We start from the raw sequence: 12,994 nt of genomic DNA on the forward strand, positions 1-12,994 counted from the left end.
CCAACAAGGAGTGCGCCAATTACTAGAGAGATTGAGTAGCATTCACACTCAAGCTGATCTCAAGCAGCAAATTTATCAGCATTATCGATCTATGTCTTGGAGAATATGAAAGGGTTGTCAGTTATGGCAACTATCGCGGACCTACGGAAAGCCAGGAACATTATTCTAACTTTAAGATTAGGTTATTTCTCAGGCTAGGTTGGTGATTCATCGGGAGGCTTTAAGGTAGCGATCCTCACTCAGCCGAACAAGGAAAGAAAAAAAGAAAGTCAAGACTGAATGACAATTACACCGCCTAACATACATATCGGAGTTTCTCTTACGCTTGCCGTATCAGTCCTAGTGCTCAGTGGGGCGGCTGAGCGCTCAGTGATCGCTCAGCCCTCAAGTACCTGAGGTGGTCAACTTTGTTCACTGATTGTTGCCTCACGGATTCTGCCGCTCGCATCCGCGTTCGATGAGCCTGTAACACTCTCCTTTCCCCTCGGTGGACGTAGTAAGTAATCAGTATCGTACCGTATTAGAAGAATGGCATGGAATCAGGCCAACTTTAAACTGCAGTTTTAGAGGAGAATACCAGATTCTTCGCAACTTATCATGAGCGTTTTAACCACGAAGGTGCGTACCTTCTCTGCCGCTGCGGTGCAAGTAAGTCCGCTATCCACTTCTTCTGCCGTGTTGCAAAGAGACGCCTGCCCCGACCTCCAGGGCTCCCCTCTGAAACAATCCCCTACTTACTAGGCACTCCGAAAGGCGCAGTTCAACTGGCCGCCTGGCTATCTGAGACCCATTTCTTTGAGGATATCTGCCCACGACACTCCCCACCTCAGCAAGGCTGAGATAGCACATCCTTTTCTTTTGCTCTTTATTTCTCTTCTTCAGAAAAAGAAATGCAGTGGAGGCAGAATGGGTCATGGAGCGTAGGCAGACCCGTGCAGCTGGCATTATCCCTCTACCTGCTACCGCAGGCCCTCTTCTTCCTTTTCTTAACTACGGCAGCTATATAAACGCGCCAAAGTCCCCTACATGTACATAGAACTAGAACTAGCATAGTTAGAGACACCCAGGGCTTACCCCCTGACGGCCTTTGCCCTAATAGGGGAGGATGGGTCACATGCCTCGACGGTGAACCACGGCCGTTAAATATAACCAAACACGCCGAAGGCGGGTGAGGCTGCTTACCTGAAGGGACCGTCACAGTATAACGAGAAGATTGGTCTGTCTAAGCGGCCAATATAAATGCGTCCCCACACAGCCTCCCTTTTTAGCGCCTGCTCAGGATTTTAGAAAGTTGCTGCATTTTCACAATGTGACAGCCTGAGCATACATAATAAGCAGGTATTGTTAATATGCGGAGTTGTGACTGAGTGGGGTTATGATCCACAGACAACTCTTCCAAAAGATACCCGGCTTGTACGTTCAAAACTAGGATTTGAAAGTCCTTGGGCAAATTATCAGAAACAATGTCCCAATACAATTATTCCCCACTTCTGGTAGGGCCTAGTATGATTCGTGTTCTTTGTCTATTACCTAATGAGGACAACACCGCTTCAATCGAATGTCAGCTCATTACCTACACGTTACCAACAGGCAAGGGGCATCATCCATATGAGGCTTTATCTTATGTGTGGGGAAGCGAGAGTAAACCTCAATGTATCTTTATAGATGGGCATTCTTTACCTGTTACCGACAACCTCTACGCGGCACTGTTACATCTTCGAGATCATCAGCTGCAGCGCATGCTCTAGATAGACGCGATTTATATTAATCAGCAAGATGATCTGGAAAAAGCTTGTCAGATCCAATCTATACTGGCAATATATGGTCAAGCCAGCCATGTGATTGTTTGGCTAGGAGAGACAGCAGATCACAGCGATAGAGCACTTGAAAATATCCGCGTTCCTGCAGAGGACGAGCCATTTACAGACAAATCCACTATCTTGTGGGGAAAGAAAACAAATCATGATGCCATTTTGATGTTATTACAACGACCGTGGTTCCGGCGAATTTGGGTAAGAAAAATCTTGCGATCGATTTAGGAACTACTAACTAATTAGTACAGGTCCTCCAGGAGGTTAGTGCTGCAAGATCTATTCTGGTTATGTGTGGTCCTGTCAAGATGAATGGATATACCTTTTCCTTAGGCTTGAATGGATTGAACCTTACTTATGAGGCTCATCCAGGTTTAGAGAGCCTGATCCGCTCAATAACCTATTTTATGAGAGGGGCAATCTTCCGACCCGAATATACGACACGTTTACATAGAGTAATGTCTTTGGGAGAACTGATGGACATGTATCACACCCGTGAGGCTACCAGAAAACATGATAAAGTATATGCATTGCTTGGTATGAGCTCTGATGACCCCAACACAGCTGACCTCTTACCCGACTATGGGCTTCCATGGGATGCACTCTTCCAGCGGGTCATTACCTGGATTCTCACAGAAAATCATGCTGTTGAGACTTGGCCTCATAGAGAGATAGCTGTGATAAAGGCCCAGGGGTATATACTGGGCCGGGTAAACTCGGTGAAAGATGACACTTCACGATATGATAGACAATGTGTGCAGATCTCCTTTAATACTACGCCGAGATCGCTCAGCTATGAGAATGAATGGGGTACTCAATGGCTACTTCAAGCTTCAGCGAAGCCTATTCAGGAAGGTGACATTCTCTGTCTTCTACAGGGAGCTCTAAAGCCAAGTATCGTTACCATATATGAGGATTATTTTAGTATTAAAATGATCAGTGTAACTCCTCATCAAAAAAGAGAAGGAGGAAGCATGCATAGAGCGCTTCAAAACGTTCTGCATTTACAAAAGGAGCCCCTCCGTGATATACTCCTAGTTTGGAGTTGGGAAGCTTTCCAGGCGCACTCAGGGAAAGAGAACGAATCGGAACCCTTGATGAGATTCAATGATACAGTACCAAGCGACGCAGCGATAGTTTCGGAAAACAAAAGATTAAATGGTTTGGCGCTCATTCTTGAAGATATTGTTACGATAGCGTTGAGATTAGGGCCTCGTGGGAACCAAGTGATGAAACACCTACTTCTTCGAAATGGATCGAAGTTTCCGGTTAGCGAAACTGTGGTCGAAATGGTGGCAGGGAACATTGAATGGGGGGGTGAGATCATGGATCTACTCCTTGAACAAAAAGGCAAGAGTCTATCAATCTCAGAAAACATAGTCAAGTTAGTTGCAGGAAATATTGAATGGGGAGGTATGATCATGGATCTTCTCCTCGAACAAAGAGGCAAGAGTCTCCCAATCTCAGAAGCTGTGGTTGAAATAGCAGCAGGGAATACAGCGTGGGGAGGTGAGATGCTGAAGTGGCTCCTCAAACAAAGAGGCAAGGGTCTCCCAATCTCTAGAGCTGTTGTTCAAATAGCAGCGGGGAATACTGCGTGGGGAGGCGATATATTGAAGCGGCTGCTCAAACAAAGAGGCAAGAGCCTACCCATCACAGAAGATGTGGTCAGAATAGCAGCAGGGAATCCTAGGCAAGGATATTGGATATTGAAGCAGCTTCTTGAAGAAATAGGCAAGAGCCTACCAATCTCAGAAGATGTGGTCAAAATAGCAGCGGGGAATACTGGACAGGGGTATTGGATTATGGAACTACTTCTTCAACAGAGGGGGAAGAGTCTACCAGCCCCAGGAGATGTGTTTCAGGTAGTGGCAGGGAATACTAAATGGGGAGGTGAGATGCTGAAGCAGCTCCTTGAACGAAACGCATTATATGACTAGTTAACGCACATGAATCATACTCTTGCGTCTTTTGTATTTCCTCATTGTGATTCTGACTTATTCTATCGTATTTTATTATTTTTCATCATTACATACGATCGTTATATATAGGTTGTGTCAATGTCTATTGTATTCGGAATATCCTAGTAATTCTATAGCTAGACTCCAGAGATATCAATGCATAAGTGTAAGGGATACGACCCGCAACATTCGATAAAAAATCATAGCTATCAAACAAGAAGAAAACGCTGAAGAAGAAAGAAAGGAAGGATGAAAGAAAGAATCAACAACAGTAGGAAAATAAGGTATCACAGGAAGGAGGGGTCGAAATACACCACGTAACGCATAGGTAAACGAGGGCCAACGGCCTGAGTATTCTAACGGGCTTCAGCCTGCTACACTTCTCATAATTTTTCTTCCTTCCTCTCCATTGTTTCAGGCCCCGCAGCGTGCGTCAGCGCGCGTCTTTCAGTATTCCAGTGCGTAACTTCTATATAGTCTGCTTAGAAGTTAGGGTTTAGGGATCGTTTTCAAGAGTGTATCTCCGAAATTCATTTCGAATATCTGTAGTAAGAATATAATTTATTGATCAGAGATTAAGATACCGAGAGCGTATCGATATACCTAATATCTATAGGCCCTCAGCAGCCTTCGCCAAAGTGTTCTTTTTAATCTAGAGATAATGGCCTCTGATAGATTTCTTTCCCCGCGTACCTCCAGGAAAGACAACTCGTTAACCAAGGTACTTCTACCTAGTACTGTAAAAGGAAAGTAGAAGCCTCATTGGGCGCCTGTTTACTTTGATAAAGTCTAAAATTTGTGTATAAATGCCATTGTGGCTATATAAAGCGGGCAGAAACGCCTGGAGCAAAGGTATCATCCAATAGGCAGTGTGGTAGAGTAAGCAAAGTGGGCAACAAGGTTCGGTTTCGGGTAGTTGAAGATCTTGGAGGTAGAGGCAGGTTACAGGTTATATAGGCGCGTTCGAATGCCAAGGTGGACCGAAACTAGTCATGTGATGGGGTTACCGAACTATCCGACTTGTACCATACATGTTTTAATTACCAGCCTATCTGACTTTCTAGATTGTAAATTTCAACTTCATATATCTTATTCAATATGACTCCAATTGAAGCGGCGTTAGAAGAATTCGATTCCTTAGGACCAGGCGAATCCCCTAATTATACTGAAATTGCGAGATGACATGGGATTCAGCGGTCAATGCTATTAAGGCGCCACTGTGGGGTTACGTGCTCTAAGGACTACCAGTATGAGCAGCAGTGAATTCTCACCAACCAACAAGATAAAGAGCTTATAAGATATATTAATAAGCTTACTGAAAGGGGCCTCTTTATATTATATGAGATGCTTCAGAATTTTGTAAAAGAACTTACTGAAAATAAGCCTAGAAAGCACTGATCTGGGCGCTTTCTAAAGCGGTACTAAGATAAGCTTATTTTAACCTATACAACTGGTATTGATGCCGCGCGAAAATGAGCTGATTCTGTATATAAATATACTTTATATTTTGAGTTACTAAGCCGGAAACTCCAGGAATATAAGCTACGGCCGGAGGATATCTATAATATAGATAAGAAAGGTTTTATAATTAGAATAAGAAGAAGTACCAGCGGGAAAAATCCTTACAATTTAATCTTCTGTCTCCTGAGAATAATAGTGCAGTATTCTATTCTTCCCAGAAGATTTAACAAGCTTGTGATCTTCAAAAGTAGAAAGACAAGACTATACAGATTGCCAAGATCTTAAAAGAGAATGAAATAGTTTGCCAGTAGTAAGTAAAGAAAGAGAAATAACACTTAAAGAATATAAGAGAATTCAAGTATCTTAATAAGAATTAGAATTACACCACTTGGAAACAGAGTAAAAGAGACAACAGAAAGATAAGAAGCGCCTAGCTAAGAAGACAGATCAGCAGTTTCAAAATCACTTTAAGCAGGTTAAGAAGGCTCTAAAGAGGATTTCTAAAGCTTCATCTGCTAAAGTTATTGTAAAGGCCCCTCCAACAGTAAATCAACGAGGCCGCCAGATATAGCTGCCCCACCGCTACTAAAGCAATTAAAAACTCTGTATAGACTCTATCTAATGGATACTTTAAACCACCAAGAAATTGAGGGATAATATTAAATGTATGTGGTTGAATTGCTTCATGTTGATTATCGTAGTTGGGGGCGATTTTGTGCATCAGGTGGGGCCGTGCATCAGGTGATCACTGACTGTACGGTAGCTTCAAGTTTCATCCCCATTCTTTCAAATCCTTGACAAAAATAAACATGTCCTTACCAACCCTCCCAACCGAATTACTCTCATGCATCGCCACCCACCTCCTCCCATCTGTACAAGACGTGGATTCTCTAGCCAAAGCATCTAAAATCCTGTACGTAGTCACTAACCCCATTCTCTACCATCACCAAATCTTTCATCAAGATAGCTCGGCCTTAATATGGGCCGCCAAACACGGCAAACCAGACCCCTGCAACCGCCTGCTGCAAGAAGGCGCCAACCCCAACACCCAAGATCCGCAGCACAGAACGCCCCTTTCATGGGCAGCCGGAAACGGTCATAAAGAGGTCTCTTCAATTCTTCTGTGCTCGGAAAAGATAGACCCGAATGTGCCCGACGCGCATCTCCAAACTCCTCTCGTCTGGGCGGCAGGGAACGGCCTGCCTTCTGCTTCCACGGCGTGGAATTCGCCCAGGCCAACAACGGATGCCGTGCATTCAAAGGCGGGCGATTACCTCGCTATCGTGAAACTGTTACTATCGACGACACACATCCAGCCTGATTGCCGGACCCAGCGCGGGGAAACACCCCTCACGGCTGCCGCAGCAGCGGGAGCAGAAGATGTAGTAGAGGAGTTGCTTCGCACGGGGAAGGTAGACGCAAACTCAAAGGATCGGTTCGGGCAAACGCCGCTCCTGGCAGCAGCCCGAAACGGGCATCTAGGGATCGTCAAGCGCCTCCTGGCAATTGAAGGCGTGGACGCGGACGCCAGATCCCAGAGCGGAGATAGCCCTCTCCTGGCCGCCGCGCGGAACGGACACGCGGGAATCGTGAAATTGCTTCTTGCTATCCCTACCGTAGACCCAGACCAACAGCCTAGTTTTGGAGACCGGGCTCTGTTAGCTGCCGTTTGTGCTGGGCACACGGATGTTGTGGAGGCGCTTCTTGCTAACGAGAAGGTTGATCCGAGCTTGCCGAGTAAACAGGGAGTTACAGCACTCGTGAGGGCTGCGCAACGAGGACGGACGCATATTATGCGGTTGCTGCTTGCGAAGGGGGTCGAACCGGATGGGAAGGACAGGGAGGGTAGTACGCCGCTTATGATCGCTGCTGAGAGTGGACATGTCGAGGCAGTTGAGCTTTTGCTTTCTACCGGTCGGGTGCAGGCTGATTTCGACTTGACAAAGAGGAATAGGTCGTCTGTTTTTGCACCGTCGGAGTTGAATGAGGATGTTGTTAGGGTGTTGGATGATTATAAGAGCCGGCGTCGAGGTGGCTCCTCGTTGGATTCTTAAGGTTTGATGGGTGTTACTTTGTATTATACACTGGACCAATAGTTATTTGAATATCGGGATTTTAATTCTTTGGTTCAAAAAATTTTGTTGCGTTTTTTAAAGACGTTGCCTGTCCTTTATTGGTGGCTTCATAATCATGTATATTCACCCCCTGACCTCATGCTCAAAGAATTATTTATTGGACCTTTGAAAGCAACGTATAGCAGGTTTCATAATACCCACAATAGAAACAAATCTCATTTACAGCCAGCGAAGCAGAGAATGTTGCCAATCTCGCTAACTCAGGTCGTGCGTACCTAGTCTCTCAAGCCTCGCATACTGAGCAGCCTCAGCTCACGCGTTCTTTAGCCCATCCTTTGCTCTGGGATTATAGAAGAAACACTACAACCGCAGCCGTCCTGCAATGAGCAGGCGCCGCCGCTATGTCTCCCTCAAGCTCTATGCATTATTCGTGACTATCGAAAAGGCACCGCAGGAGATCGTCGGTAGTAGCTGCGACTTGAAGAACTTCGAAACCCTCTAAGGACGAGGCAATTAATAAATGAAGTATCTGGTAATATCCATCGTGATATGAGCCATTGTAATAAAGCGAACCCAGTCGCCTTGAGCCGCGAGATAGAATTCCCGAATGACGGAGGTAAGAGGCCGTGGGAGTAAAGTAATGACATTGCTGGATTTGGTTGGGATTCCCCGAGATGCGAGAAGACGCCTTAGAATTGCTGTATTGTTCATGGAATACTTCTAGATCGTTTCCTGAGATGACGTGGGATATAGGCCGGGGAATAGCCATTTCGAAGACGGCGCGGAGATCGACCATGTCTGGGAGGGCTGTTGCAAATCGGTCCTTCTTCATTGGTTTGTGATGGAGCTGGTGTAGCTCACGTGTGTGGGATTGATTGTCTTAAGATCTAAATCTACTTTACAGAGATTCCTTGGTGTTGTGGTCAGGTCACGTAGTTCTGCCTTAGGCTCCCATAGGCTCTGACACAGCTCTCTTTTAAATGATTTAATCGGACCTTCCTTATTCCCTTCATATTTCCTAACTAGGTAGTACCTTCGGTTTCCATGGTGTTGAGTAGGCCCAGCTTCTCCATAAAGGAGGCATATTTCACTATAGGAAATGGTTTGATAAGCCTGTCTGCTGTATTCTCTTCTGATTTGATTGTTTTAAACTTAGTAGTTCTGTTTTCCACTGCTTCCTTTATATAGTAGTAGCGTATATCGATCCAAGACAATACAGTAGAGTAATTAGGGCATTTCAGTATATTAATAGTATTCTGTAAGTCAGTGTAGATCTTAATAGGCTTATTAGGTGTAGGAATTCTGACTGTATTAAGTAACTTAAGCAGCTATATAGCCTGTTTAGCCGCTGTATTCTATATAATAAGTTCTATAGCTGTTAAGCTTGGGGTGACGATGTCTTGTTTCTTTAAACTCCAGTACATTGATACTCCAGCCAGTATAAAGATAAATGCTTCAGTAGATCTGCCGTTTTCACAATTGCCATAAGATAAATTAATATACGCATGCAAGTCTTTATTAGGATGTTGGCCTAATCTAATCTGATAATCAGGTTGTTTCCTGAGATATCTAAAGGTGCGCTTGATTTCTTTAAAGTTATTTACATTGGCACATTCGGTCCGCCTGCTTAAGCGGGAGATTGAGAAGGTAATATCAGGGTGTATATAGCAGGTAATCCAGTTAAGCTGTTATGGTTTGGTTGTCTCTGCGCTAGTAGAGGTAAACCACTCGACCAAATAAAAAGGTACAAGACGACTGATCCTCATCAGTCGCATCTAGCGCCCTATATTGTGGCGAAGACCATAGTCTGAGCACCATCTGGGTTTATCCCGTAATATAAGCTGGCCTGATAACTCCTGATATAATTGTTTCTGGTCTGGATCAGGTGGTTCAGTTAATTCTGTTAGCTTCCAGCCAGGTGCCATTGGTATGTCAGATCTATTCAGGTCATTGATATTGAGCTCTGCAAGAATTTTATGTATGTAGGCTCATTACAAGAACATGATAGTCCCGGTTGTCACGGGTAAGCCTTAGGCTTAAGGCCCCGATGGCAAGTTGCGATACTATATATACCGCACCTGGGAAATCAACTCCGATCAGAGTTGATCATAGTGGATCTTTTACCTAGTGGAAAGATTCTACGTATCGAATTGCTAATCCTAGGAGTAATCCTTTACACCGGTAGTACAGTCCCTGCTGATATTGTACCCTAGAGATTGATTAGGTTCGCCTAGGATCTTTATTTTAAATAACTTTCCTAATTTGATAAGGAGATTATTAATGATCTGATCTATAGATACTGCTATAATAGTATTATTTATATATATAATCAGGAGTATACCTTAACTGGGATCAGTATAGAGATATAGATCTTAGTTAATTGCTTCAGTCCTAAGACTACTAGGATATTATTGAAAACACTATTCTACAGTAGGCCTAATTGCTTTAAGCTATAGAGGGCCTTATTCAATAGATATATATATATAGTACTATGGTATATTGAGTAAATAACGTTAGTGTGGTGGGTCACTGAACTGTGTAGAAATAGGATGAACTCCGTGCCATTAACTGTAAAGGATTACTATTAAAAGGAATAAGCCTAGTAGCTGAGAAACCACTGCAGATATTACTAGTAGTATATGAAAAAGCCCTTGGCAAATCATTTCCTCATTCCTTTTCAGTATCAGCCTCCTTTGTAGGACAATCTAGAGGGGCATCCTCTCCATCTTCATGGATTATATCGAAGTCTTTATCTGTTCGGTGGATTGGTATTGGATAATACGAGTCCTACATTTGCTAGTGGTCGGAAGTAATTCTCAGTCACGTGAGCTCACAAGTTGAGAGACAAAGGAAGACCAGAATTCCGAAGTCTCAGCGAGCAAGGTATAGAGTCGGCCTGATTCCCTCAACCGGATTCCAACAAAAACATCGGCGTCACACATCCTACTATATTCAGAGGCTTTCTTCATTAGACCCCTCTTGCGCCGATCTGTCTTCTGACGGATAGATTTCTTGTGAGATTTCCAAGGAGCCCGCATTTTTCGCTGATTGGAAGATGTTAATGACATTAGGCAAATTATTGAAGACTATCCAATCAGAACATATATATTGGCTAGTAAAAAGAGTCCGCCAGTGAAAACGGAATATACTCATAATTCGGAGGCATTGTAGGGCTTTTTATTGCCGCAGTCCATAACCTAAGGACACCACGGTCTGGCGATTGAAATTCGGTAAATCGTGGCGTATAGCGTCAAAGACGGGATACTTTTTTCAGCAGGTCATTATCTAAAAGAGTTGATCAGAAAAGTCGTTGAATAACATGGGCATTACTTCATCAAATGATTCATTTGTTTAATGATGGTAGGTTAAAAAAACACTGGACTGGTTATTTGACCAACAACTTATTCCTCCATCCACTCATCGTAATACTGGCTTTTTTCTGGACCCCCTCTTTCCTCATCTCATCTCAACACCAATGGGAAGACTAATACGCAAGTTATGCATGTTGCCCGATCTGCCTGTCCATGCACATTATTGTTGGAACCGTGTTCAAAAGTGATGACATCTCAACCACATCGGCTGGGCGTCATAAATTAAAACATAGTTTTTAATCATGTGGCTCATACGCTTTATTTTGAACAATGCGTAGCAGACAACAATTGCCAAGTCATTGGATGAATAGGTTACACAAACTGATGGATGTCAAATGTGAATCCAGGAGATGAACAGCTGGTCAACTAAGTATGAGTACTTGTTCGTTACAGTACTTCTGGGTCGGCCATCTTTATTAAAATACCTCGAAGTAATATATTACAAATCCAATACCGAAGCAGCAATTTGCGGGCCTTTGTTACTTTTTCTTAATCGGTCATTTTCAACCACAAACAACCATGTTCAGCAGTGGATCACCCGCAATTTCTGTCCGACCTGAAAAAAAGGGCCATGTTTTCCTTCTATTTCATTTTTTTGACCAGCCACCCACATTTACTTACGGATACATTACATGACCAAAACATAGTGGATCCGGCACCCAGCTTTCTCGAGTTGTTTCTCATTGTAACTATACTTACCCTTACAGCTCAAAAACATACTGCTACAACATCCACTCGTATACAAAAAAGCACGATTATATTTCGATCGCTACCAATACGGTCAACGCTGTCAATGGACCCTGCAGCCTTCCTACTTTTCTTCCTTGCCTTATAAATATAGAGGTTAGCATTGCAATTTTGCATCGGGTAACCAATGATCATGTAGGTTTCCAACCAATTTGAATAATGAACTGCTTGAGCGGTGCATGATTCATGGTCCACCGCTAGCTTTTCACCGGGAATTTATTTTTTGTTCAGGATAGACCTTTTTATTTGGGAAGGCCAACATAAATAGAGATGAGGCGTAAATATTTTAATCGGCCCATGATTGGTTCTTGTTCGAGCTGGTCCAAAAAAAATACCCAAGCGGTATCAAAATACATGAACCGATGATGTTTCGCGAGCATTGTTGGTTGATCTATCTTTTGGCAACCCCAAGGAAGTGTTACCTTGGGCGACAGTTTTCAGAAGACTTAGGCGATGTAATTAGAAATAGTTGGTTAACTATTCAGTAGGGTACGAAATCTATACGTTATAACTCTTTCGGTTGGCCATCATTTATTAGATCACAGTATAATGAAAGATAGCAGTAGGCGATAATCTAGGACCGAATTTTTTTTTTTTGGGGCATGTCTGTTGAATAGTAAACCAACATTGCGAACAAGGGATCGCTTCGGGGCACTCGCTCACAACATATCGAGCTGAGCTCCTGCTGCTGGCTCCTAACATCTTGCCCCACTTAGGAGCCATTCCACTCAGAGAAGCGGTTCACATACATCAGACGGTATTACGGATAAAAGATTAGCCAGCTTCTTATTTACTCGTTACCGCCGTTACCCAAATGCGCACAGGAAAAATTGGACTCAGACACTACCTATCAACGAGGAGTGCCGGAAGTAATAGGTGTACATGTGGAAGAGGGACCCAGGAAACACAGCATATTCTTGTCGCATGCCATTCCGTGGACTAAGCGGGGAGATTTATGAAAGAAGGAGCGGCCAAGGTTATGTTACGAACAAGGCTTCTTGGGCAATCTGAAGCTATAAGCAGTGGAGCACTGAGGTCTAAGGGTAGATAGAAGCAGACATGAGACTTGGGGAACCTTCGGATAAACATTTGGGAGGAACCAGGCCAAGCCTCGATCAAGGCAAACACTAATAAATCAGCGACGGATAGTCATGGATAACTATTGGTTGGTACGGAATATAGTAAATCCGAATCCGAATCTTAATACCGCCGTTTCGGTTACCAAAATACTTTTGATTGAACTTCGTTCCCAAGGTAGTAAGTAGGCGCATTTAAATTTACCCTCACTTAGACGTATGTGAAGTGACATCCATGGATCTACTTTGATAGCTTCGTTCCTGGCTATATCTTTCCGATTGCCAAGGATACATGGAAATATTCAATGCCCTGTCGAATTTGAACTTTAACGGAAGATTACTTTGACCGTTCTCCACTGTCAGCTGACACCACCCTATGACACTTTCGGCGCGCCCCGTCCCACCTATCCTCGATGGAAGTAAACAATATTTCATGGCCCTGCCATACAGCTGATGGCTAGCAGCAGCTCCCCGGATTATAAGGCGCTCTTC

The 12,994-nt window shown here is 43.7% G+C and overlaps 1 protein-coding gene across 1 annotated transcript; it reads left to right on the forward strand.

The window, feature by feature from the left end:
* Positions 1–1,463: 1,463 nt before the first annotated feature.
* BDW43DRAFT_322188 (heterokaryon incompatibility protein-domain-containing protein) lies at positions 1,464–3,751 on the forward strand (the record flags this gene model as incomplete). The annotated part of the gene is made up of 4 exons (XM_032049513.1): positions 1,464–1,682; positions 1,749–2,012; positions 2,063–3,026; positions 3,225–3,751. 4 exons carry the CDS (start codon positions 1,464–1,466, stop codon positions 3,749–3,751), a joined length of 1,974 nt encoding a protein of 657 aa, XP_031896243.1.
* Between the last annotated feature and the right edge of the window lie 9,243 nt (positions 3,752–12,994).

Source organism: Aspergillus alliaceus, assembly GCF_009176365.1.
Source record: "Aspergillus alliaceus strain CBS 536.65 unplaced genomic scaffold BDW43scaffold_53, whole genome shotgun sequence".
Lineage (NCBI taxonomy): Eukaryota > Fungi > Ascomycota > Eurotiomycetes > Eurotiales > Aspergillaceae > Aspergillus > Aspergillus alliaceus.